Source organism: Phalacrocorax aristotelis, chromosome 21 (assembly GCF_949628215.1).
Source record: "Phalacrocorax aristotelis chromosome 21, bGulAri2.1, whole genome shotgun sequence".
Taxonomy (NCBI): domain Eukaryota; kingdom Metazoa; phylum Chordata; class Aves; order Suliformes; family Phalacrocoracidae; genus Phalacrocorax; species Phalacrocorax aristotelis.
In genome coordinates, this window is record NC_134296.1 from 8,398,635 (window position 1) to 8,422,674 (window position 24,040).

At 36.0% G+C, this 24,040-nt stretch overlaps 2 protein-coding genes across 3 annotated transcripts in view; both read left to right on the top strand.

The window, feature by feature from the left end:
* SYCP1 (synaptonemal complex protein 1) overlaps positions 1-16,934 on the top strand; it is a 30,919-nt gene extending 13,985 nt beyond the window's left edge. Inside the window, exons 16-31 of the mRNA XM_075115823.1 lie at positions 715-818; positions 1,321-1,438; positions 1,650-1,720; positions 2,369-2,450; positions 2,906-2,968; positions 3,307-3,369; positions 4,084-4,146; positions 5,388-5,504; positions 6,103-6,213; positions 6,880-6,972; positions 7,890-7,964; positions 10,378-10,437; positions 10,580-10,759; positions 11,721-11,864; positions 12,189-12,275; positions 12,361-16,934. Coding sequence (XP_074971924.1) covers positions 715-818; positions 1,321-1,438; positions 1,650-1,720; positions 2,369-2,450; positions 2,906-2,968; positions 3,307-3,369; positions 4,084-4,146; positions 5,388-5,504; positions 6,103-6,213; positions 6,880-6,972; positions 7,890-7,964; positions 10,378-10,437; positions 10,580-10,759; positions 11,721-11,864; positions 12,189-12,275; positions 12,361-12,504 — 1,575 coding nt within the window. The 3' untranslated portion in view covers positions 12,505-16,934. The remainder of the gene's footprint in view (positions 1-714; positions 819-1,320; positions 1,439-1,649; positions 1,721-2,368; positions 2,451-2,905; positions 2,969-3,306; positions 3,370-4,083; positions 4,147-5,387; positions 5,505-6,102; positions 6,214-6,879; positions 6,973-7,889; positions 7,965-10,377; positions 10,438-10,579; positions 10,760-11,720; positions 11,865-12,188; positions 12,276-12,360) is intronic.
* Positions 15,947-24,040, top strand: part of TSHB (thyroid stimulating hormone subunit beta) — a 37,824-nt gene continuing 29,730 nt past the window's right edge. Inside the window, exon 1 of one of the 2 annotated variants that reach the window (XM_075115821.1) lies at positions 15,947-16,038. In XM_075115821.1, the coding sequence (XP_074971922.1) occupies positions 16,004-16,038 (35 nt within the window). In that variant the 5' untranslated portion in view covers positions 15,947-16,003. Of the gene's footprint in view, positions 16,039-17,044; positions 21,063-24,040 lie in introns of those variants that run through there. The other variant, XM_075115822.1, reaches the window with a different exon arrangement.

The following is a 24,040-nucleotide window of genomic DNA, read 5'->3' on the forward strand; positions in this document are numbered from 1 at the left end:
TCGGTTTATGGACTTGTTCACATTCACTTGTCTCGTCTGTTTTTGAACCTCCTCGTACTATTTGTCTCCATAGCCTTCTGTGAGAAGGAATTCCAGAAGTTCATTACTGCTGTGCTTAAAAACTAATCTCTCTCTCTCCCTTCCTCCCTCTGTCCCTACTTCCCCATCCCCACCAACTGCCTGTGGTATCAGTGTATCACCAATTATTTGGAGGAAACAGTATTAAAGCACTTATAAACTACATGACATTGCAAGGCTTGCCTTATCTTGTAATGACAGCAAATTTCTGAGGGAAGAGTTTTGCTTTGTGGTTTGTGATGCATCCAAAATATGTGCTTATTCTATCACATCGTACTGAAATTCTGTGATTTTTTAAAATTTGTTTTATTTATGTTAATGCAAAAGCTTATGATGTCTGAAGCAAATGTCCTTATTTAGAATAATGTCCAAGGAAAACTAATTTTGTCAGTAATTTTGCAGGCTAGTTAGTTAGACTTACAATAGGGGGCACATTTAGCATTTGTATCAGAGTTCAATATCTCACACTGCTTCCACATCACAATAGAGAGATGTAAAGATACAGTCTGGCTAACTTATGGCATGTATGTAGTTTTGTTTCATCTTGGAGCTTTGTGTTGTCAGTTCATTTCTGATAGCTTCCGTGACTTGTAGTTCGCATATGTATACTGAAAACACTTTCTTTTTCTTCTGCAGAAAGAAATCCATGATTTGAAAGCACAGCTGACTAGCACAGCTGAAAAGGAACAAAATTATTTAAAACAGCTTATGACACTGAATACAGATCTTGAACGAGAAGCGTATGATCATCTTTGAAAATATAGTATTAGTTTAATTTTTTTTTCTGTTCCATAGAAGTTACTTTACAATAAAATGATCTATGATTATTTTCTGATGAAAATTTTGAACCTATGCACGCAGTATGACATCCGTTGTATACTTATATTTATTAATTGCATTTTCTGTATTTATATGTATGTAATCTTTCCATATTTCTGTAACTTAGTTGGGTTAACATGAAGGGACAGTTTCTGAGTTTATTGTTAACCCTGCTTTGAGCTGGATATTGAACTAAATCCTCTTCAACAACCATTTTATTTATAGAAAAGTTGACTCTCATTTTCTTTCCTCCTTCTGTGGCCTTTTTGCATAGCTGTAACTTTGCTGCAAAGCTTAAATTTGTACATACAAGCCTGGACTTTTTTCAGCGTGAAGTAACATTTTGTAACGGATAAATTTAACTTAAAAGGAAATTTCAAAATACATGTTCTTATTTCTCTTGACCATTTTTTTTTACATTAGGTTAAAGAATGAACAACTAACAGAGTATATTGACAAGCTTATATTAGAAAAAGAACAAATAGCACAAGAGAAAAGTGGTATGGCTACAGAACTCAAGAAACTGCAAGAAAGTCATGAGGCAAGTTGTAGACTTCCAGCTGTTTTTAAGGGACAACATTCTTTAGAGTATAAATCATATGGTAAACTGCAACATGACATGGTTCTGTAGGGTATCTGAACTACTACTTGTGTTTAAAATGCAAAGGAAGTGCCGTTTCCCTTGTGAATAAGGCAGGTCAAGATACTGCTTAAGATGCCTTTGAATTTTACTTACATGGGTCTTTATTTAGGTTAGTAGAAAAAAAGAAGAAAATACAAACCAGTTAATTGAAAAGCTGGAAGAAGCAAATGGCCAGCTAAGGCAAGTAAAACCAAATATTAATGTACAATATTTTTAAAGGAAGTAGACTTGATTTCCTCCCAGTTAGTCTAAATGTGATTTTTAGGTTAATGTGTTTTTTAGGCTATATAGTTAAACAGAAACTACTTAGTATTGCTGTTGGCCAAGTAAAAGTTTCTACAAATTAGTGATGCCTGTTGCTACAGGAACAATTTTTGCCATAGCTTCCTATTACGTATAGCTACCCTGTTCTGCATTAACATCTTAGGTGTGAAGGAAATGAAAATAGAAGTTCAAGATTATGGATTAAATGTGAAGAGGTGAAGCTGGTTAATTGTTACTCTCTGAAGTAGTCTCTGTACCACCAACCCCGTAGACAGGCAGCCTGTCATGTTTCATAGATGCATTATGATATTACAGATTAGAATATATGTTACTCAGGTCAGGGGAACATCTTTCTGTACTTAGGAAAAGTACGTACAGGTCAGACGTTAACTTACCAGTCACTTTGCATCGTTTTAAAAATATTTTCATTGGACACCTTATGAAGTTCTCATCAATATTAGCAGCTCTTTTCAGAAAATAAAGTATGGGTTTAATTAGCAGTAGTGAAAAGAAGTTAAACTTATTAAGTAAATATTTACTAATGCTTGTTAATTTGGCATTTAGAAATGAACTGGAGTCTTTGAAGGAGAAGATGGCAAAGAAAGGTGAAGAGATTAAAAGTAAACTGGATGAAAGAGAAGAAAATGTATGCCATATGTGCTTTATCATGAAAATATGTAACATAGCCTGTATGACAAAATCTAAATGTAAAGCTGTTTTTTGTCCTGCAAAGAGCTACCTAGGAATGTAATCTCTTACAGGGGCTTTCTTCTTTCAGTGCTGCTACCGAGTCAACATACGTACACATGCTGAGTGCATTTATTTTAAAAGACAAGGACCTTCACTGGGATGTTTACTGTTTACATGGAGGCTTAAAAGTCCAGATTTGTTAGATTTCAGGCAGAAAACACCATTTTCTTATTTGCATATACCCACTTAGTGATGGATTAGCTTTCAATACGTAATAACGAGTTTTAGGTTAAATATGTTAAAATATTTTTACTTTCTTACTGTAGTTTCAAAGCACACCTGGTTTTTTAACACCATAAACTATTTCAAAATCCTATTGTAAAAGTCAAAGGTTTACAATTATAATTCCAGGCTAAGAGTATTGAAAATGAAATTTCAAGAAAGGAAAAGCAGTTGAAGATTCTAGACAATAAGGTATGAAAATTCATTTTTTTTCATCGACTGTAGAGAACTTCATACAAGATTAATTTTTATACTGCAATATTACTTTTTTTTCCCCTTCTTTCTAAAATCTACGACCACTGAGGAAGTGGTTCACTCCTACTAATGTTGATGACATTGGCCTAGAAAAATTCTTCTAATACTTTATGGTTAAAACTCCAATCATTCTAACACATTAGCATGTGTTTCAGTCCCATTGGATTTAATCAGACTTGGGCAAATGCATGTTTAAGAACATATAACAGTAGTCTTTAACACAGTGAGTCATTTTTTAGGAGTTTATTAATTAACATTTGAAATATCTATTTTAGTTGAATAATTTAAAGAAACAGGTGGAAAATAAAACGAAATGCATTGAAGAATTACAACAGGAGGTATGTATTTTTTAATGTATAGTTTTTTAAAGTCACAAATACAAATACATAAAACATAAAACATGGTATTTTGTGGTAACTTATTTTTCAACAGTTTTTGTCTGGTGTGATATCTTTAGATACACCTCTGTATTTTATAACATTTTCTTTCTTATCCTAACTCTGAGCAAATCAAGGAGTCACCTTTGGAATTACTTGATTTGTAAAATTATCATTACTTTTGAGAAATGCAATTACAGAAATAATATATTTAATAAACTTCTATTGTTTTCATGTAGTATAAGCTATCATTGATATACTTGAAATAATGACCTATCTCAGTTACCAAGAGTAGAAAAGAATTGTGCATTAGGACAAATTGTTAAAAACTGTACTGTAAAAATATATAACTTGTAGTTTTTTGTCATGACATCTGCACATTTTCTGTCAGCAGCATCTTAGTTTTTCTTCCCATTATGCACCCTCTTTCGTTATTCTCTTTTGTCGCCCATGAGGAGTCTTTCATAAGGTCATGAAGTAACAGCATTATTAAAGTAAGTAGTTGAGCACTCTTTTGTTTGGAGAATTGATCTGGAACCTGAACTGCACAACAAGAGGAGAATTATTTGCTTGCTAAAAGCTGGAATTTTGAAGATTCTGACCTACTTGATGCAGTTAAATCATTACATAATTCTGTTAACTTATTAAAGTATAGTGCTTGTTTTACTTTAACAGAATAAGGTGCTGAAAAAGAAAATTAATGCAGAAAGCAAGAAAGCAAGTATTTATGAAGGGAAGGTAGGCTTAAATAACTTCATGTACAAGATCAGGGTAAAGCACAAAGGCTGAATGTTTTAAGTCCCAGTGTAACTAATGAAAATACGTTGAGCACATTCTTAACTGGTTTATGCATCTGGGATACAGATTTTACAGGAATGAGCCCATGAAAATGGAAGATGCTTCCACTTTTAGTCATTGGACACTGACTGGGCTATCAGACATTTGTAAGAGATGGGCATCACATCTCAAGGAATTATGTTCCTAATCAGTCCCTTTCTCTTTTCATTGATAGTGTACTGAACATTATTCAGTAATGCCACTCAATTGAAATAGCAAAGCAATTAAAAGAAATACATATATTATTCACTTTAGGCAGTTCTTTGCCTGTGTTCTGCAATGGCAAGTCCCATGGATTAGAATGTTGTGTCCAGTTTTGGGTACCACACTTCAAGAAAGATGTAGACTGTTTTGAGGGTATTAGTATGAGAAACTTAAAAGGAAAAATTATAATCAAAATGCACACTTGGGAGGAAACTGCCATATACCAGTTAAAATCTTAAATAGATTTACAAGGAAGGGAATGAAATCTCCATTTGTTGTTTGGTTTGGTTTTTTTTAAGAATACACAGTATTTAGGGTGACTGCTTAGAAATAGACTCTTCCTATTTGTTTCATGCCAAATTCTCTTTCATGTTAGCAGCTAAGAGGAATTAATCTTTTTTAGAACTAAATGAAATTCTGAAAATAAACTGTTTCCAAATAAACTGTTTCTTCATTTCTTGATTGGAAAAAAAGATCTAATTGTAAACATAATACAGTCATACAGTCATACTGCTAAGTCTCAGGAGACTATCTTAGGACACTATGAGTTATGTGTAATCTTCCTACCTTGCATTCCATGCCAGAAATACTAAAGAGGCTCTTCTACAGAAGGCAGAATAATGTCATATTGCTAATGGATGGTTCCCTTATATTGGAATAATTCTCTGCAATTGACTATCCTCTAGCTTTAGGTCAGACCCCAGTTTTATTGACTGGGGTGCAGAATACTGGTATGGGCTGTCTTTTCCATTGTGGTATTGCCAGTGTTTGTATGAGGATTTTCTAACTCACTTCAGGACAAAGTTCAGGAAATAGTTCAGTCATATACCTGAAAAGTAACAGAGTAGTTCTGCTTGAAAAAAAAGAGGCAAAAAAAAAAAATCATTGGCATATTTGTTCCTGAACAAATAACAGCAATAATTCTGCATTCTCAAAAGGTGAATAAGTTACAGTTAGAGATGGAAAATATAAACAAGCAACATAAGGAAACAGTTGACATCTATCAAAAAGACATCGAAACAAAAAAAGTAAATGAAAATAAACTTCTTGAAGAGGTGAGAGTTGTTAATTTTAACTGCATCCTTTAATTATTTTTTGATTTATGATGGTTTTATGAAGCCATATTGGCCAGAGTCCTTGCTCTTACTTAGCAGTCTTGTCTTAACATCAGTGGAACTTCATGTCTATGCGCATGAGCAAAACTTTAGTATATTAGACCCTGAAGTTGAAGTATTTGTATACATCTTTAAAAATAAGAACCTAGTTAAAAATTCTTTTTGTCAAGATAATGTTCACAGAAATTCTATTCTTGGTATAAACACAGCATAAGCAAATTAGATTATAACTTTTCCCACATTAATATTTCCCTGCCCACACTTTTTTGATGGTAGTATCAAAAAACGTTAGGGCAGAGTGCTTGACATGGCCTTGTAGTTTGAAATGAGACTTGTCTGCCATGGAAGAATGGATGTACTTTTAATCTAGGTTTATTTGCCCATTTAAACAATATGTATAAAAGATGTAGGATTTGAAGAGCATCTTGTACAACTGTATATACATTGCACCCACAGGGTGAGAAGAAATTAAATTAATTTTTATATATATATATATATATTTGTTACTTGTTCATGAATTAAATGAACTGTGTTACAGCTAGGAAAGATGAGGTTGCTTGCTGATGAAGCAACAGTAACACAGAGAGAAACTGATATCCGATGTCAACACAAGATAACTGAAATGGTGGCACTTATGGAAAAACACAAGGTAAGAGATTTTACCGATTTCTGTGATTTGTAACGTATGATACTATGTTAAGTAAAAACCTTTCAAAACCAGAATATTACAAATTCAAAGGTGAAAATTCATAGTAAAGACCTGAGTCTAGGAAACTGAAGTTGAACGCATGCTTGACTTTTACCATCTAAAAATAAATTAATCTTCAGATATTGAGAATATGCCTACTGGCAGATAAATTCCATTTATCTGAATTTCTATGATTTTTTTTTAATATTCAGGCTTCCTCTGATACCATCCTATTACAGTGTTCTTCAGTATAAGTTTGGCCGCTTTTTATGAGATTGCTTAGTGACCTTCAGCAGTTTGACTTAACATATTTTAATTTGCATTCCTTCTTTGCTTTGCAGTATATTTAGCAGACACCATTAATAAAAATAATATGGCTAGCTTTTGTGTGCTGGAACACGTACCACTGCCTGGAGATAAAGCATCCTCTGTCAGCTCACAAAATGATATTGCTTGGGCATTTTCTGTTTTACAGTTTCTGCTGAAGCATCAGTGTTTGTTCATAGTGGTTTCTGAATCTTCAGAAGAGCCTTATTTGAAAATATGAGTAATGTTTTAAGACTAGGTAGATCTATAATTTTAACTTTTAGGCAAACATTTTGAGTTTTGTTTTTTTTTCTAACACAGCATGAATATGATAAAATGGTTGAAGAAAAAGATACAGAGTTAAAACTTTATAAAATGAGAGAGCAAGAGCAGTTATCATCAAAAAGATCATTGGTAAGGCATACTCTTCAGCACTAAATAATTAAATGGAGGAGCTGCTGTCTTTAAAGTGTAATTAATTATAAATATGATATTAGGCTTCTTCCTATTTAACACTTGGGCTTAAGCGTCTGCTTTAGTGGGACTGAACAGTAAAGATCAACCCACTAATTTCTGTTTACTTTTATTTTCTTACAGATTTTATTATGTTCATTAAAAAAACCCAGATGTTTCTGAAAATAAATTGGAGTAGCTGTGCTTTTCTGTCTACTTTTCCTTATAGTGCATCATGTTTTAACCTCATTGCCTGAATAAGAAACTTTTGTATTAAACAGTTGGACTCCACCTGCCACCCCCTGTTCTCAAAAGTGTTTTAAGTTCTTACCTTTAACAGTTCTGGTCAAGTACCTCTTTCTTAGTAGTACTTCAGCTCTTTTTAAAACAGACTAAAACAAAACTTCAAGTCTAGAGTTGTATTGCCTTTTCCCCCCCCCCCCCTCCTTTATGGGAAACTTAGCTTTGAGAAATGCTCTGAAGCCAACATCCCCTCAAGCCTTTCACAAAAGTGTAGTCCTACAGCATCTACTTAAAATGCAGTATTTTTGTGACATTTCCCTTCACAGACTACTTCTTCACAAAGTGTTTTTTAATTAGATTTTTTTAATAGAAGGAGGTGTGACTCAAGTCTACATGTTGGTTCTTTTTTTTAAATTTGGTAACTGCTTCTTTGATCAGGAATTATTGAATCATTCTGAAAATGAATTGTGGATACCTCTTGGCATGCTAACTGTATGAATAAATTAGCTCTATTGAAAAAATTGAATTATCTTTTGTTTATAATTAATATCCCTATTCATTACTGCCTCATTTGGACTGTTTTCTTTTTTCAGGTTAAGCATAGTTAACCCTATCCTTTATCTAATTGTTTTTAGGAAAGTGAGTTGTCATGTTTGAAAAGCGAACTGTCATCCCTTAAGGAACAACTTAAAACAGAAATTGAAGAGAAGGTATTTATTATTTTTTATTATTAAATATAGCAGTATGGGTGACATGCTTGGCCTGGCCTTAGGCACTATAATAATGACAGCTGTGAAGTGCACTTTTGATTCTAGGTCTTGCTCTCACTTGCTGTCCAATTTCAAGAGCTTGATGCTCTCTGAAGTCATTATGTCTCATTTCTGATGATAGTGAGCATTTTTAATTACTCCTTAACTGGTAAATATGAGGGAAGCAGGGAGGAATTGAAACCCTATGAAGAACTGTCCAAGCTTGCAAGGATGATGTCAGGAAAGCCAAAGCCAATCTGGAGGTAAAACTGACAAGAGAAGTGAAGGGCAAGAAGAAAGGCTTCTACAGGCCCTGCTGCCGAATGTGGCAGGAGTTCTGATGACAAAGGACAAGGAAAAGGCTGTGGTACTCAATGGGACCTGGAAAGTCTGGAGAAAGGAAGACTTACCCTTGGTGGAGGACGATCAGGTTAGGGAAGCTTTAAACAGCCTGGGCATAGATAAGTCTATGTGATCTGATGGGATACGCCCATAAGGGCTGAAGGAGGTGCCTGGTATCATTCCAAGGCCACTCTCAATTATCTTCAGAAGTCATGGTGACTGGCAGAGCTTCCTGAGGACTTGTAGAAAGCAAATGTCACTCCTGCCTTCAGGAAGGGCAAGGAGGATCTGGTGAAATGTAGGCTAGTCAGTTTCACCTCAGTCCCAGGAAAGGTGATGGAACAAATAATCCTGGAAACCATTTCCAAACATGTGAAGGGCAAGAAGGTGATTGGGAGTAGTCAGCATAGATTTATATGAAGGGGCAATTGTGCTTAACCAACCTGATTGCCTTCTATGATGAGATGACTTGACTTGGCAGATGAAGGGAGAACACTGGATGTCGTTTATCTCAGCCTTAGTAGGGCTTCAGCACTGTCTCTCATAACATCCTTATAGGCAAACTGATAGGTGATTGGACAGTAAAGTAGATTGAAAACTGGCTGAACTGCAGGGCTTAAGGGATTGCAGTTAGTGTGGCACAAAGTCCAACCAGAGGCCAGTCACTGGCCAGACCCCATATGCCTGGGGTCGATTCTGGGTCCAATACTGTTTAACATCCTCATTAATGACATAGATGATGGGACAGAGTGCAGCCTCAGCAAGTTTGTAGATGATACAGAATTGGGAGAAAAGGTTGATACAGCAGGTGGTTATGCTGTCTTTCAGAGGGACCTGGACAGGCTGGAGACATGGGTAAATAGGAATCCCATCAGGTTTAACAGGGGGAAATGCAAAGTCCTGCACTGGGGAAGCAATAACTTTCAGAACTGGTACAGGTTAGGGGCTGACAGGCTTGAAAGAAGCTTCGCGGGAAGAGTGCTGGGGTTCTGGTGAACATCAAGCTGAACACGAGCCAGAAATGTGCTCAGCAGCTTAGGCTGCGTCAGGAAGAGTTGCCAGCAGGTGAAGTGAGCTGATCCTTTTCCTATACTCTGCGCTGGTGAGACCACATTTAGAGCATTATTTCAATTTCTGGGCTGCCCAGTACAAGACAGAGACGGGCATACTGGAGCAAATGCAGCAAAAGGCCATGAAGATCGTGAAGGGATTGGAGCATGTGACAAAAGAGAGGGACTGAGGGAGCTGGGATAGTTTAGTCTCAAGCAGAGAAAGCTCGGGGCATATTATCAGGGTGTATAAATACCTTATGGGAGGGAGTAAAGACAACAGAGTGAGACTTTCTCAGTGGTATCCAGTGAAAGGACAAGAGGCAATGGGAACAAAAACGAAGTAAAAGAAATACCATTTAAACACAAGAAAAAACTCTATTACTGGAAGGGTGATAAAACACAGGAACAGGTTGCCCAAAGAGCTTGTGGAGTCTCCATGCTTGGAAACTTGCAAAACCCTGTTGGACACAGTCCGACCAACCTACTCTAGTTCACTCTGCTGTGAACAGGGGTGTTAGGCTGTATGATCTCCAGAGGTCCATTCCAACTTTAACCATTCTGTGATGTGATTGCTATAGTATTCCTCAGCTGGCAAAAGAAATGCAAAATAGAATTAAAAAGACAGCAAAGGAACATTTATGTCAATAAATAAGAATGCTTCCAGTTTCTTGCATGAAATAATAACTAGAAATTAGAGCTCTTTCTTTTTTAAATACAGCTGTGATAAAACTGGTATCCTATTTTCTCATTAAAAAGGGATGGTATGGAGGTTCCTTAGCAGAGGTGGGAGAAGTTGTATAGAAATGAAACTGAATAGAAAACTAATGTCTTTTGAATGCTGCAGGTTGACTAAATCTGAGTCATATATTTGTGTGAACTTTGTAATAGAGTTTGATTTTGGACTGTGTTCTGTAATACATCAGGAAGATTTTCAACAACTGAATTAAAATATTTACTTCCTATTACATAACTCTTTTTAGGAGAGTCTTGCAAAAGAACCCTTCCAAAATATGGTTCCTGAAAATGAAAAGAAGCACAAGGTAACTTTAACCTTATCATTAATTGATTTCAGAATTTGGTAATATTTATACATATGCAATCTAATTGAAGTTCCATGCTAAATTATGTACACTTGACAAAAGACATTGAAATGCTTTTAATGTAAACCTTTTTTAATTTTAGAAAATACAAATTCATTTTTCTGAGACTCCTAAAGCTCATTTAGATCTGGACTGTGCATCTATTAATGTAAAAAATAAAAATTCTCCAAATGATATTCCTATAAAAGTCAACATGATGGAAGAGAAAAAAAAAACTCCTTCAGTATCTGCAAAAAGTCCCTTGGGTAGTTCATCATTAAAGGTTTGTAACTTAAAATAGCGACTTGTTCCTGTTCTATTTTTCTGACTGTATTTCTTACTTCTCTGTAGATGCTTATTTATTCTTTGTTGTGATAAGCAGGGATTTAAAAGGTGGATAGCCACAACAAAAAAAAAAAGTATTCCACAGCCATATTAGAAAGCAGTTTGTGTAAGGGCTCCCACTGTGTGTCATTTTTCTTGCTCAGTTACTTAGTCTGTTACCATTGATCAGTAAAAATTCCTGTCCTGGAGGGACTCTGAATTTAATAATGCCTCTAGAATTCCTTTACTTAGTCTTAAAAGTGTTGTCTGTTTGTAAAGGCATACTTTTCTCTATAGAACAAAAAATAGCTGGTGTAGCTGTAAAAATTAACTTGTTCCTGACTGCTTCATCGTAACTGTAAAACCTATGCTGCTACCCTGTCAGAAGCTCACATGTGATAGTTATATCTTAACCATAGAATCAACTACCATTTCTATGTTGTCCTTTCTAAAAAAGGATTGCGTTGTTCCATTGCAGTGTTTCTGAGAAGTTTAACTTCTAGTGAAGGACTATTTAAGTAAGAACAATCTTGTTCTTTATATCAATATCAATGTCTTTCTGAACGCTTTTTCCTGCAGTTTTGTTGTTGGCGTTCTGTTAGATGTTGGTTATAGTCTGCATGCAGTGAGTACAGTTCAGAGTAACATGAATTTCTGAAGAGGAGTTAGATATAGTGTGCCATGAAATGAAGTTCTTCCATGGTTTTGTGTTCATTCTCCTTGTTTGGCAACAAAACCAGGAATTTTTTTTCTTTGTTTGTGTCTTTGCTTCACATTTTTGATGGAAAGATAATTGTTCCACAGCATTTCTCTAGTGTCTTCCTGGATACTCAGACTGTAAACTGTGTTATGAGTTTGGTTTTAGATTCTATAATTGCCACTGAAAACTTATTTTTAAATAGCATCTTTTTCTTTCCCAGACATATATTATAAAGACTCCTCCAATAAATAAACTGCAAAGTGAAAGCAGAAATCTGCATTCAGAACAGTGCATGAGGAAGAAGCAAAAAGTGCTTCTGCAGCTGGATGTTCCATCAGATAGCTCTGAACACAGTGACCTCCTGGTAAAAGTAGTGTACTTAACAGTTCTTTATGCATACTGCTATATCTTAAGAATGTATATGAGGTTCTGTATCCAAGACAATATTTATGTCTATATTTTTATTTCATTGGTTCTTTCTGATATTGTATTTATGTATACATAATTAGTAAGTATATGACAGAGTACCACTATACAAGAATATATATAAACTTTTATAACTATTTTTTACGTTGTTTTTATTGACCTGTCGAGGCTTCATAGTAACATCTTAATTTTTTCCTAGGGGGAAAGAAAATATATCTTTTTATATAGTGTGATTAAGTAACTTACTTGTTTTTAATTTAAGAGCATAGTCTCAGAGGAAGAAATGTTTAAAAAATTGTACGCGGATTATCCTCAGGCTTCACAATTATATGCCGTGACACCAAAAAAGGTACCTTAGATTTTCTTCAGATCGAAATGAACAGTTAATCAAATTGGTTATAGAAACTAATGGATGGCTTTATTTTTCTTCTTAGAAACCAACTACATCAAACGTGAAAACTCCAGGGTCTGTACTGAAACTTACAACCATGAGAAAAATGCGAGAGGCTGGATGGACTGCAGTTTCTAAAATGGACAGGAAAAGAAAAATTAAAGAATCTGAAAAGCTCTTTACTTAAACTGAAGAAGTGACTAGTGCCCTAGCATTATTTGATCAGTACAAGCACAGTATTATTGTTCTCTCAGAGTTAGTACATTGTTGCATTTTTCTGTCATACTCAGTATGTTTAATACTACATTCATTTCCTTTACACACATAAACTTTATTGATACCTAACCACATCAACATACAGAGCATTTTCTACATTTCATTCCCTTTGCTGTAAAAAGTCGGGAGACAAATTAGCCCATCTTAACATTTAGAAATAATTATAACTACATAGAAAGCTGTTTCAAAAAGAATAAAAAAGTTTGGCATTAGAAATACTGGTTTTAAGGAAATTCAGTTTTGTTCTTCTAAATTTACTCTCTTTTTCCTAATACATAATTCACAAAAGAGTACTATTTGGTGAAAGAAATACTGAAGCTGTTAAAATGCATGCACCTGAAGTTGTCTTGCTTTTTTGTTCTTTTTAAATGTCAGAACTGTCTTTTTAGACTGTGTTGTTTTCAGTAGCTACTATTTCAGTATGTTAAAACAGTTTTGAAACTTTTAAAATGGAATTTTCAATAGAATGACTTCAGTTTAAAAAGATTTCAGCTTCATAAGGAATAAAATATGCACATGTGTTTTAAGATTGTAAAAACAATGTTAAGATGTCATTAAAACGTTTACCTGAAACATAAAGCGTGGGACCAGATGTTGTTGTGTTACGTATTAGAATACAGGTGTAAGTCACCAGGCAGCCTTCCTAAGGACTAACAGCCCCTGCCATGAACATGCAAGAATAGTTTAGGATAACATATAGTTCTGCGTTAATCCTTGATTAATCTTGGTTTCACAACAACAACCAAAACCTGCTCCAGAGCCTAGTGGTTACAAGAAAACTACAGGTACATCTTAAAATATGAAAAATCAAAACCCTGGATTCATCTGAAGAGGGTAGCAAAACATATGTACTTCACCCTTTTTGTGTAGCAATTTTATGTATAGGCTAGTAGTTTGGGTTCCTTATGCCTTATCTGTTGAGCAGTGAGATTGATAATGACTTTTTATTGCATATAACTGACAAATATTCTCCAAAGATCTGAAAGAATATACTGGGTTTTTTCTCCATATTTGGAAATTGAATCTGTTATGCAAGCAAATTTTTTGAGAAGTCAGAATGACTTTTCTTCCTGGGAAGATATTTCATATGTTTGCAGAATATTGAGTTTTTATAATATATCTGCTTAAATAGTGTAAATTAGACCAAACGAAGAACAGAGAAGCTGCTTATAGCACAGAAATTCCAGATGTCTTTACAAGACAGATAATTTTACTGTAAGTAGTGTAAAATAATCTATTTAAACCTCTCCCAGATACATTAATTACTTTTTTTTTTTTGACTGGATAGAGAGAATGTCATGCAAAGTCAGCTATTCTTCATCTTAGTTAGGGACATTACTTACTAATAGCTCTTCAGCTACTTTTCAGGAAAAAGAAAATGCAGTCACCAGAAACGCAACGTGTATGTGCAGTTTGTCAATTATTTTAATAGGGGTGGTGTTTTATACAAGGTCTAAATACCTGGCAAGGTTTGATACTTCATTTCAAGATGGCATATTTTTGATTTTGGCTGTCACTGTTGTGGACATCTTCAACAGATATGCAGACTCAACTCCTAAGCTAGTTACTGAGCAATCAAAATTAAAAATTCTAGTTGTTCCTGAGTATAATGAGACTTGTACTGTCTAGTCTTCTCAGCTACGGCTCACATATAGATCCATTAACTATAATTCTGCAATCTTGAAGTTAAGACTCAAAATCGACATCAAGCCTAGCCCACCCACATTCATCAGTTTGCTAATTCAGAATGTGATATTTGAATGCCTTACTATAAAACAATAGGATTTAAATGATTGTTCACTGACACTCTACATAAAAAATAAATTAATACCTACCAAACATGATTTCCAGTATAGTGGTATATGTACAATATCTGACATTGTAGGAGAAGAAATTACAAGAACATTAAGAAGTAAGAATTAGAAATGCTAGTTAAATATTGTAAGAGTTTCTGCATTTCGCAGTGAGTCTTGTGGTAATTAAAACGTCTTTAAGGTGGAGAAGAGTCTACTTGAGCGAGTAAAAAATTCAAGTCTGTACTGCCCACATCTAGACTCAAATGGTAAGTAATCAGTTAAGACCTCATTGTCGTGGCAGGGTTGTAAATCTGGTGCATGATATAATCCTCCTGATATCATGAGAGTGTCATGTGGTGTATTGTATAAACCATCTGCAAAATGACAAAAATACCGTTAGTACCACTATAGGAAACTTACAGGAAATGTAATCAACTAGGAAGGATGTAAAAACATATTTGCCTCAGATTATGCCTGTTTCTGTGCATGGATTATATATCGTAAATAAAACTGAAAATATGAACAACTCTGTTAGGCATTAATCCAGTGTGCATAGGAAAAGCAAATGAAAATTAGTAAATGAATGTGCTTTTACGTGTGAATCCTTCAGGTAGCAGACAGTTCAGAAAAGTAAAAATTGAAAGCTGCCAGTTAGCAGCTATTCATAGCAGTGAATATTGATGCTTTTATCTGTGGAATTTTATTAAAGTTTTAAAGGCTGTATTCAGGCATCAGCCATGATATTTATTATCGTCTAGTCCCATTTACTACAAGTAAAGTTATATATATATGATGTCATATATATATGTGCTTTATTTAAAAGTATTAGCAAGATAAGCTTATTTCTAAATGCCATTTTCACAAGGTTTTAAAACGTATATTAACCTGTGCCAATAAATGTAGTTATCAATTATGTTATCAAAGATACTACTTCCTTTTGTTCAATGCTATTTGCAGTGAAATATATATCCATGATATATTTGTCACATTTCTTTTTACTCTGATTCTTTACTAATCAGTTTTAAGGAGGATGTGGCCTTCAGCATCTGAGGTAAATATGTCTTCCGAGCAAGAATTTAATTGATAACAACTGCAGATACCAATTTATTACACCTTTCAACAGAGCAGCTGAGGACCTGCAGCTTCCAACAGGAAGTTTGTTAGGATCAGGTTACCTTAACTTAAAGCAAGTATTTGGAAATGTTGGTATGTATTATTATTTTCCTTCGTAATACTGCTAACACTGTTCTCTAGTTCCTTTTCTGTCTAATATTTCTTCAAGGAAGGTGAGCAGTGCATTGGCCTACCACATCTGCTGTCTTTCTTCCTGTCATCCTTGTTTACCATGTGTGCAATATTATTTTTCTCTAGTACTTTAACTATTTTTCCTTTTTTTCTAAGGCAGATGTTCTCGCTTTCCTGCTCTCACCTCTTCAACCCCCCAGTTCACAGAATGCTACATCCTAGTCCTTCAAACTCCTACATTGTCATCAAGTTCTAGGTACAGCTCCTCGTCTGTACTGTGGCTTCAACTAAAATAAACGGGTCTGGTCCCAGCAATTCAAGGAAATGCTGCTGTCAAATGTAGTGACACCTGACTGAAGCCTGGGCTGGATGATTTGGAGTTGGAGCCTCAAGGATGCTCACTGGTATGGATGTGAAAAGCTGATTGCTTGGTTTCAGCAGTTCTGATGGTGCTTAACTCACAGCTCATGACAAAAACCGAGGTGGCTGAGTGACAACCAGCTTGAGCCTTGTGATGCCTGAAGACTTCTTAGTGTGGTGAATGGTGTTACACGCAACACGTGCCAGATGTGATGTGGCTATTAAAGCAGAGGAGCTGCTGCTATCCGTTCTGGTCCTTTTTGTATTCCCACTGACAGCTGCATTTTGGACCTTGGTTTGATTGACTTTAGCTGAAATACTGGGTGGTACAAAACTTGTTGCTGTTGTTTTTCCAGATCTACTCTGTGTCTTTGTATGGCCTCTTTTATAAGAAATATATAATCTTTGGCCTGAACAAAGTACTTTGCCATAAGGTAATAAGAGAAAAGGGTTGGAAAATGCATAGGTTGAATTCTATTCATATATTGTCCCACTTTTCTTGTTTAGCAGTGGGTTTTTGTCTTTGTGTAATCTGCTCTTTCCTCTTTTTCCGAATTGCTTTGGGAACAAATAATAGTTTTCCTTGAATTTACTTACTGGATAACTGAGTAGCCCTGGCTCCATAGATTGTAAAATGTAGGTATTAGAAAAAGAGCTGATTCAATTTAAATAGTTACCTTGGCCATCTGTTTAATGCCTGATCTCAAATTTCTGGTCTGGACTCTCGCTTTAAATTGGGAATTATTTTTTCTATATGATAGGTCATAACTTTCTAGTACACCTTTTTGTTACCACAGCCTAAAAGAAAAGCAGAAGAGGGAAAACCTAAAAAGTTGAATTGAAAATTCAGTTCTAAATCTGCAAATGCAAATAATGAGCATTTACCTATTCTAATGCTTATCTTGGATCTCTCATTAAATATTCCAATGTCCGGTCAGTATCCTTTGTCCATCATGGCTTTACTAAGCACAGGAAGTTTCAAAATTATTAGCTTGCTATTTCATTAGTACAGAGTGTTGAGGGTTTACTCAAAAGCTGAATTTTTAAAATAAATGTTCCAACCCCTGTTATTATCCAGTACTTATATTTAACTTCTGTACTGGATAATCCTGAGAGATTCAGCAAGAGACTCGTACCTTCTGGTAGCACTGTATAAAGAAAGGCCTTCCTCCAGCAAGTGGCCCAAAAATATACCTCTTTAGTCTGTTTTTGTTGTTGATAAATGCACGGCATATTGTAGCAACAGTGGTTTTTATTATGTACTGCGTCATGATATGGAATACTCTAGAATTGTGACAAAACTTGATACGAGATTACAAGTATTTCAAATCAGACCAAAAGGTTATTTTGACAACTTGAGAAAACCCACATTTTGTATCTTAAAAAAGAAGAATGTAATGGCTGCCAGAGTTTAAAACTACTGTGCAGGCTTAGCATATGCAACACTTCCAGGTACATTGTAATTGTCACTCGACACTACTGATAGTTACTTCCAAACAGTATTTAAAAGTTTGTTTTGTTTAAAAGGTGCAAGAGTAGAGTGCAAAATAGAATGCGGAAAGTAAAAACAGATCTTAAGAACAATCACACTTTTAGGACTCACCCAAGCTGACAAATGCAGGAGCATGTGTACTCACAGGCAGTACTGAGTAGGAGATCCAGCGTCTCAGCATGTGCCTGTTCTTTCAGGCTCTCCAATACCCTCCCTGAAGGGCTGGGGAAAACACAGGAGTGCCTCGATGGAAAGCAGTGAAGCTGTGTTGGGGTTAGAGATCAGTCGGTGTAGCCACGCTAGTGCTGACCTCACTTGATTGAAACTGACTCTAATATGAAAGGAGGGGGTATGTTTCATGTCAGCAGTTGCTGATCTTGCTTCACAGTGGCTTTAAAAAGCACCTTATTCGGGCTTGGACACTGTACTGGAAGAATTGCTTTAAACAATTTTCCCGAAGCATATGTAAGGAAGATATTAAAATCTTGATTAAAAAGATACATTTTTTTAAATCCTCAGGTATGCGTGATAGTTATTATAAAAGACAACAATTTCTAAAACAGTAATAATATTCCTTTAAATTTCTAAACTAAAAGGACTTTTTTTTTTAATTGCTACAGGAGTTAAATGTCTTTAGTAAGAAAAAAGGCAGTACAAAGGAGAGTGTTATTCCTACAACCTTTTCTGTCCCTGGATGTCAAAGTATTTAATTTAGTCTGCCTTGCTTCTACCAGGAGTATCTTGGGGGGGCAGGGTTCATGAGGACAAAGAGTCTTCCCTTTTCCTTCCTTACAGTCATTTTAATTGTTAGTTGAAATCTTAGGGTGGCTTCCTTATTGGGAGGCATTCACTTTGGTGGGCTTGACAGTCTGTCAAGCTGTGGTAGACACTTCTTTTTCAGGTGGGCATGAAGACTGCGTAAGAGAGCAATTCATGTTGGGGAAGAGCAGCATCTGACAGGACTGCATGCCCAAAGGCTGCAAGAAACAGAAACGTACCCCAGTGTTCCCACTGAGCACAGGCACTTAGCTTAAATTCTGATCTTAAAAAAGTCATGTATAGTGTCAAGTTTCCATACCAGATCTTCATCAGTGAAGGTCCTGTCTGATTACCTACTGACTGCTTATCAGATTGCCAGTCAAATCAGGAGAACAATACAACCCTTAGAAACTGAAAAGTGTCTGTGACTTTTACGCCTTAGCATTGTTATGAAATTGGATGGGTAAAGTCATTCATCCTTGACAATACTGCAGAAGGCTTCTGGCTTGTTTTTGCTGCTGTTTGGGTTTTTCCAAATTTTGTCCTCAGTGTAGTGATTGTATATCTTAGAATAACAGAAATATCTAGCACTTCCCAAAGAAATGAAACCAAATACAAAGTGGTCTATCATATGAGCCAAACAGCAAATAGGATTATTGAAGTATTTTCAGACCATAAATGGAGATTGTTGGCATATTATGTGCAACAAAGAGAATTGCTGTTTTAATCTGTGGTTGATAGGAAATGCTGCAGCTAATCCTAGGAAAGAATAAAAGAGCGGTCATCTGTGAATCCATGAATTTAAGAGATGAGAGGTATATTTCAAGCTATTACAGAGAGACTTGCAATAGACAATTAGCTTTGAAAATTCAGCAGCCACGGTCTGTTTAAATGCAAAACCTGGCAAAACCACTTGTTTCTACGCCAGCATATGAGGATCTTATTTCATTTTATCAGTGGAGGTCTGCAACAGGATGGGGTTGGAAGTAATTCCTCTACCAGAATACTAAGCTGATTGGCTTTGTCTGTTTTTCCTCGGCAGAGCTTCTATTTCTCTGTCGTTTGCAAGCATGGGCATGCTTTTATTTTAATATCCACAGTGCTATATGCAGTGGAAACAAGAGTTACTCTGCTCTATAAGTTAACCTGCTCATAAGATCACAAAGTTTTCATTGTGTTGTACTGCTAACGGGAGAAGTGTGTAGGAATAATGTGTGATAACTTCTCATTGTTCCTGCTTTTATCTTAGGCATTGCTTGGTGGCAGAGAATCCTATTAAATTAGTTTTACATATAAGCTTCTGGTATGTACTGAATTCCTCTAACCCACTACAGAGATTCCTGGGTAATGAACCCAAGAATTTTATGATTACTAAATTCTGTTTACAGAGATGACTTAAAACACTTCTTGTAGAACATCAGCATACTGTCTTTCACTTAATGAAAGTGTAAAATGACTGATGTCAGTGAATGGATTGGTTTAGTTATCAGAAAGGTTAAAGATAAATAATTAACTGGCTGTTCCAGAACAGGGCTACAAAGCTGATGGCAGTAAAAGCACATTAAAAAATTCTATTACTGAATAGTCTGCAGGTCAGCAGCGGGGCAGCCAAAGAAATGGATCCATAAGCATCAGACTTTTAACTATGGATTTTAGGAAACTGTATGAAAGAACACTCGGGCACTCATAGATTGCCACACTGGACTTTGATGTCCTGCCCCAGTCTTTTGTCTTGCTGCTCCCAGTAGGTAGTGGGATCTCACTCCCATCAGGTGTTCAGAGCATCAATAGTAATGAACTCTACGGTCATATCCAGAAGGACAATCAAGAAAAAGTTTTCCTACCAGCATAATAGCCTGTGTAAATGACTGAAGAGATGTGAATATGTGTATCACTTTGGTGATGTTTAGTGCGTCTCTGACATATGGGCAAGCTAACGTAATGCCAGCAAAGAAGAGGTAGTAGCCAAGAGGTTCTGTGACCACATCAGCGTGGAGCTAACGCGAGTATGGGCAACAGTAGTCAGAGTAGTCTCGAGGTCCACTCAGACTAATTTATTGTGCTTCCAGATAAATGAATTTTCGTTCCTAATACTTGGTCAGGTGTTTCTGTAATGAACTGCAGTGCATTCAGAGGCTTGGTAAAAGGGCGGCAGTAAATAAATGCACTGCCAAAATTATACTGCCTGCTCCAGTGATTAATAGTTCCCAACATCCAGCATACACCACATTGAACTGCCTAATAGCTCTAAATCTTCATGACAGTAGGGCTCTGGACAGATGGAACTAAGGACGTTGCATCTATGTAGTTGCCTTAACGACCAAATTTGTAATCACCTCAAAGAATGAAATCAGGTTGGTGTGGCATGACCTATTTTATGTAACACCATCTTAACATGCATTAATTATGTTCTCATCCGTTAATTCTTTATTGCTCAAATCCTGTATCATCTTTCTGTTATTTTACCTGATTTATCTGGGATAGATGTCAGGCTACCTGGCTGAGAGTTACCTGGGTCAACATTCTCTCTTTAAATATATGTATAATATTAGCACTTTTCTTAATGTTTTGAAATGTCCTCAGTATTCCAAGACTTGTTGAAATTAGCATTAGCTAGCTAATGATGTTGATTTTAAAATATTTATCCCTTATACCATTTATGTAATCATTTCTGTTGCAAATATGTGTGTTGGTTGTTCAGCCACTACATTTTCAAATGCACGTGTAATTACTGAAGTCTCTGCATTTACTCTGCATCAACACCTTGTCTTCATCTAGTGAAGTCCCTGGACATTACTGTAGTCTCCAGTTTCCCATGTGAGTTTTCTACATTTTCTCACTTCTAATAGAGATTCTTGTTTGTTTGTTTGTTTTTTTAATTGCTATATTTTTTATTGTTGCATTCTCTTTTTCATCTTTGCTATGACAGACTTTCAAGCACTGTTGTAATTTTTTTCTTTTCTATTCATGTTTACAGACAGCATTTCCCTAAATCCTCTTAAAGCAAATTCTTAATCCTTTTTTACCCTAATCTGAATTCTCCCCCCCAGTTACACCCATTTTTCTCAAATCGGAGATATTAGCACTTTGAAGCAGCAAAGGATATATGCCTTCAATACTCTGGTCTGTCCTCTACCTATATTCTTATAGGACATGTTGAGGACATTTTAAACCTGGATGTGGGGGTTTTCCTGTCAGAACCAGTGTGTACAAATACAGGTCCAATTGCCTAAAGCTGTGCTTGCAAATCACTGTGAAATCTTTAGAGAAAAGGATCAGCTGTACCTACTTCAGCTATGCATGCACGGGTCACATGGGGTATTCTTGCTTTAGGAATGCCATTTTTTATTCTTATTTTGGGCACTTTTTGTCCTCTCCAGGATTTAGTTTTATGAATTGTTTCCTTTTCCTTTCAGGATCGTTGTCTTCTTTGAAATACTCTTCAAGATTTTCCCAGAACAAACATTATTTTTCTGAGATTAAAGTTTTAAACAACCAAATCCATACATATATATGTAGTGTATATGTGTGTATATATAATGTGTTAGTGTGCGTACATATTATCTACATATGAGTGTATGCATGTGTATGCTCATATAGCCTGTATGTTTAACTGCATTTAAAATATGTCAGCAAAATATGGAGTTAAATAATGTATTGGAGTAGTAGCAAAATAACAGTGTTACACTTCCGTTGCTAAGTGTAGATGGACAGATGTTACTGAGAGTACAACTAATGCTCTGCTCATGTCCTTAAGCCAGAAAGAGTTATATTTAATTCCTGAGAAGTTATATGGCAGAAATTAACCCATAATTAAAGAGTCCATGAAAACAGAAAGCATTTGGCTAGTCTTAGTCGAACCAGAACTCTATCACATTATCAGAAAAAACCCTTGGAGAATTTGTCTAGGACAAAAAAGCTGTGTGCGGAAGTCTGAACCACTAGGAAAGGAGATTCAGGAAACAGCTAAAAGCCGGTCGGGACTGACTGGGTCACTCCTCCAACAGCCCAAAGTAACCATGTTTACCAGCTCAAGCTCAACTTTATCATATTTCTCATGGCTCCATAAATCAAGAATGTGGTTCATCTGCATGAGACATATATCATATCGAAGTCCAAATGGGAGTTAGGTGATTAACCAAAAGGGTAGGTGTTAACGGAGCTGCAGTGAATAAGCATAGTGAGAAGGCTGTCTGGACAGTGGTGAAAGCAGTAAAGGACAGTGGCTTTATGCTGAATCACTGAGAGACATGCATGCTGACTCAACTGTTTCTTACTTTTGCTCCTCCCAGGTGTTCCACAACGCTCTAAATGCAAGTGTTTTTCCCTCATCTGTGGACATCTCAGTTTCTGTGGTGTTTGTGCAATTTTTTGCTTCTCATTGTGCTACAAGGAGTGGTTTCTTAAAAGTTTTTTCCCCATCAGTTAGTATTTCAGAGTTTATTGCTTATTACTTCAACATTTGCTCAGAAGATTCGAGGCCAGATAATTTCTTGGTGTGTTTTGTTTGAGTAGGTGAGTCAGGCTGTACCTCACCACACTGTGGAGCAATTGCTTTGATTTGAGAGTTGTTACTTTATGCGTATAGCACTGCATCTCTCAGTTGTGCCTGACCGGTATCGAGCAAACGGAGCGAACCAGACTTCATTAAATGTCCGCAAAACATGGGTATAGAATTAGTCGTATGTGAGATAACTCCATTTCCATTCTAGCCTTCCTGTCATTATGTTGCTACCCTACGTAGTGGCTAAATTAATCAATAATAACTTCTTTAAAGCAGTGGTTAGTTTAAAAGCCCGAGAAGAGAATGACTGTTAAAATAATTAGATTTCCAGCTCCAGTTTCCAGGTTAGACTATTATGGAAGCATTTGTTCCTATCGCATTTGCTTTGTGGTTCAGTATGAATTTTCAATAGATGACTTTGTGATAAGAAAGCAGCAATTCAGATGCAATTATATAAACAGGAAGATCAGCCTGGAATTAGCCTGGAGAGTATAAAGCACACACAGAGCTTGTGCTGGGTCACTGCCTCTCCCAGCTCAAGGCAGAATCAGGTTCCTGTAATAGGGAAGAATTCAGCTGACAAGAGGTTGGTCTTTCCAGACTTACGTTGTTGCAGCTACAGGGTAAACCAGACTATGCAATGAATGGCGCTTGCTTTGGGAAACAGACAGCTGGAAGAGACTGCAGGGTGATGTCCATATCTTTGTAGACACTGTCATTTAAAGTTCGTAGTTTAGAGGCTATAGAGTAGACCCTGGAATTGTCTCGGAGCTAATCAAAGCATTGCTTTTGGGATCCCCCAGCAGGTCTGAGAAATGAGGTCAGCTCAACAGAAAGATAAAGTGGGGATTCATTGATTTGAACTCTTTGCTGATGTTCTTCTTGTGATTTGCTTGAATCTGTGATTTAATTCTTGGCAGTGTTCCCATTTCATCGTGCCTCTAAGCCAACTGAAAAGTAAAAAATACAGTGGTATGCCTGATATGCACAGCTGTTTCTTTTTCTCTCAAACATCTTAATAAGATGTTTTCTTTAGAAAATTATTTTTAGACCAGTGACATTATTTTAGCATCTCTCGTTAATTCTAGAGCTCATGTTCTCTCACGTGTCGCATTTTCGAATCCTTTAGCTCCTATTATTTTTCTGTGTCAGCATTTTATCACTCATTAGTGAAAAATTCCATGCTTTAGTGGGGGGAAAAGTGCATTTGTTGTGTGTTGTTAATGGCCTGTTTACCCTTCTTTTTTGTGGTTAGTACTATTTCAATTAAAGATCTGAGATTGGAAAGAAC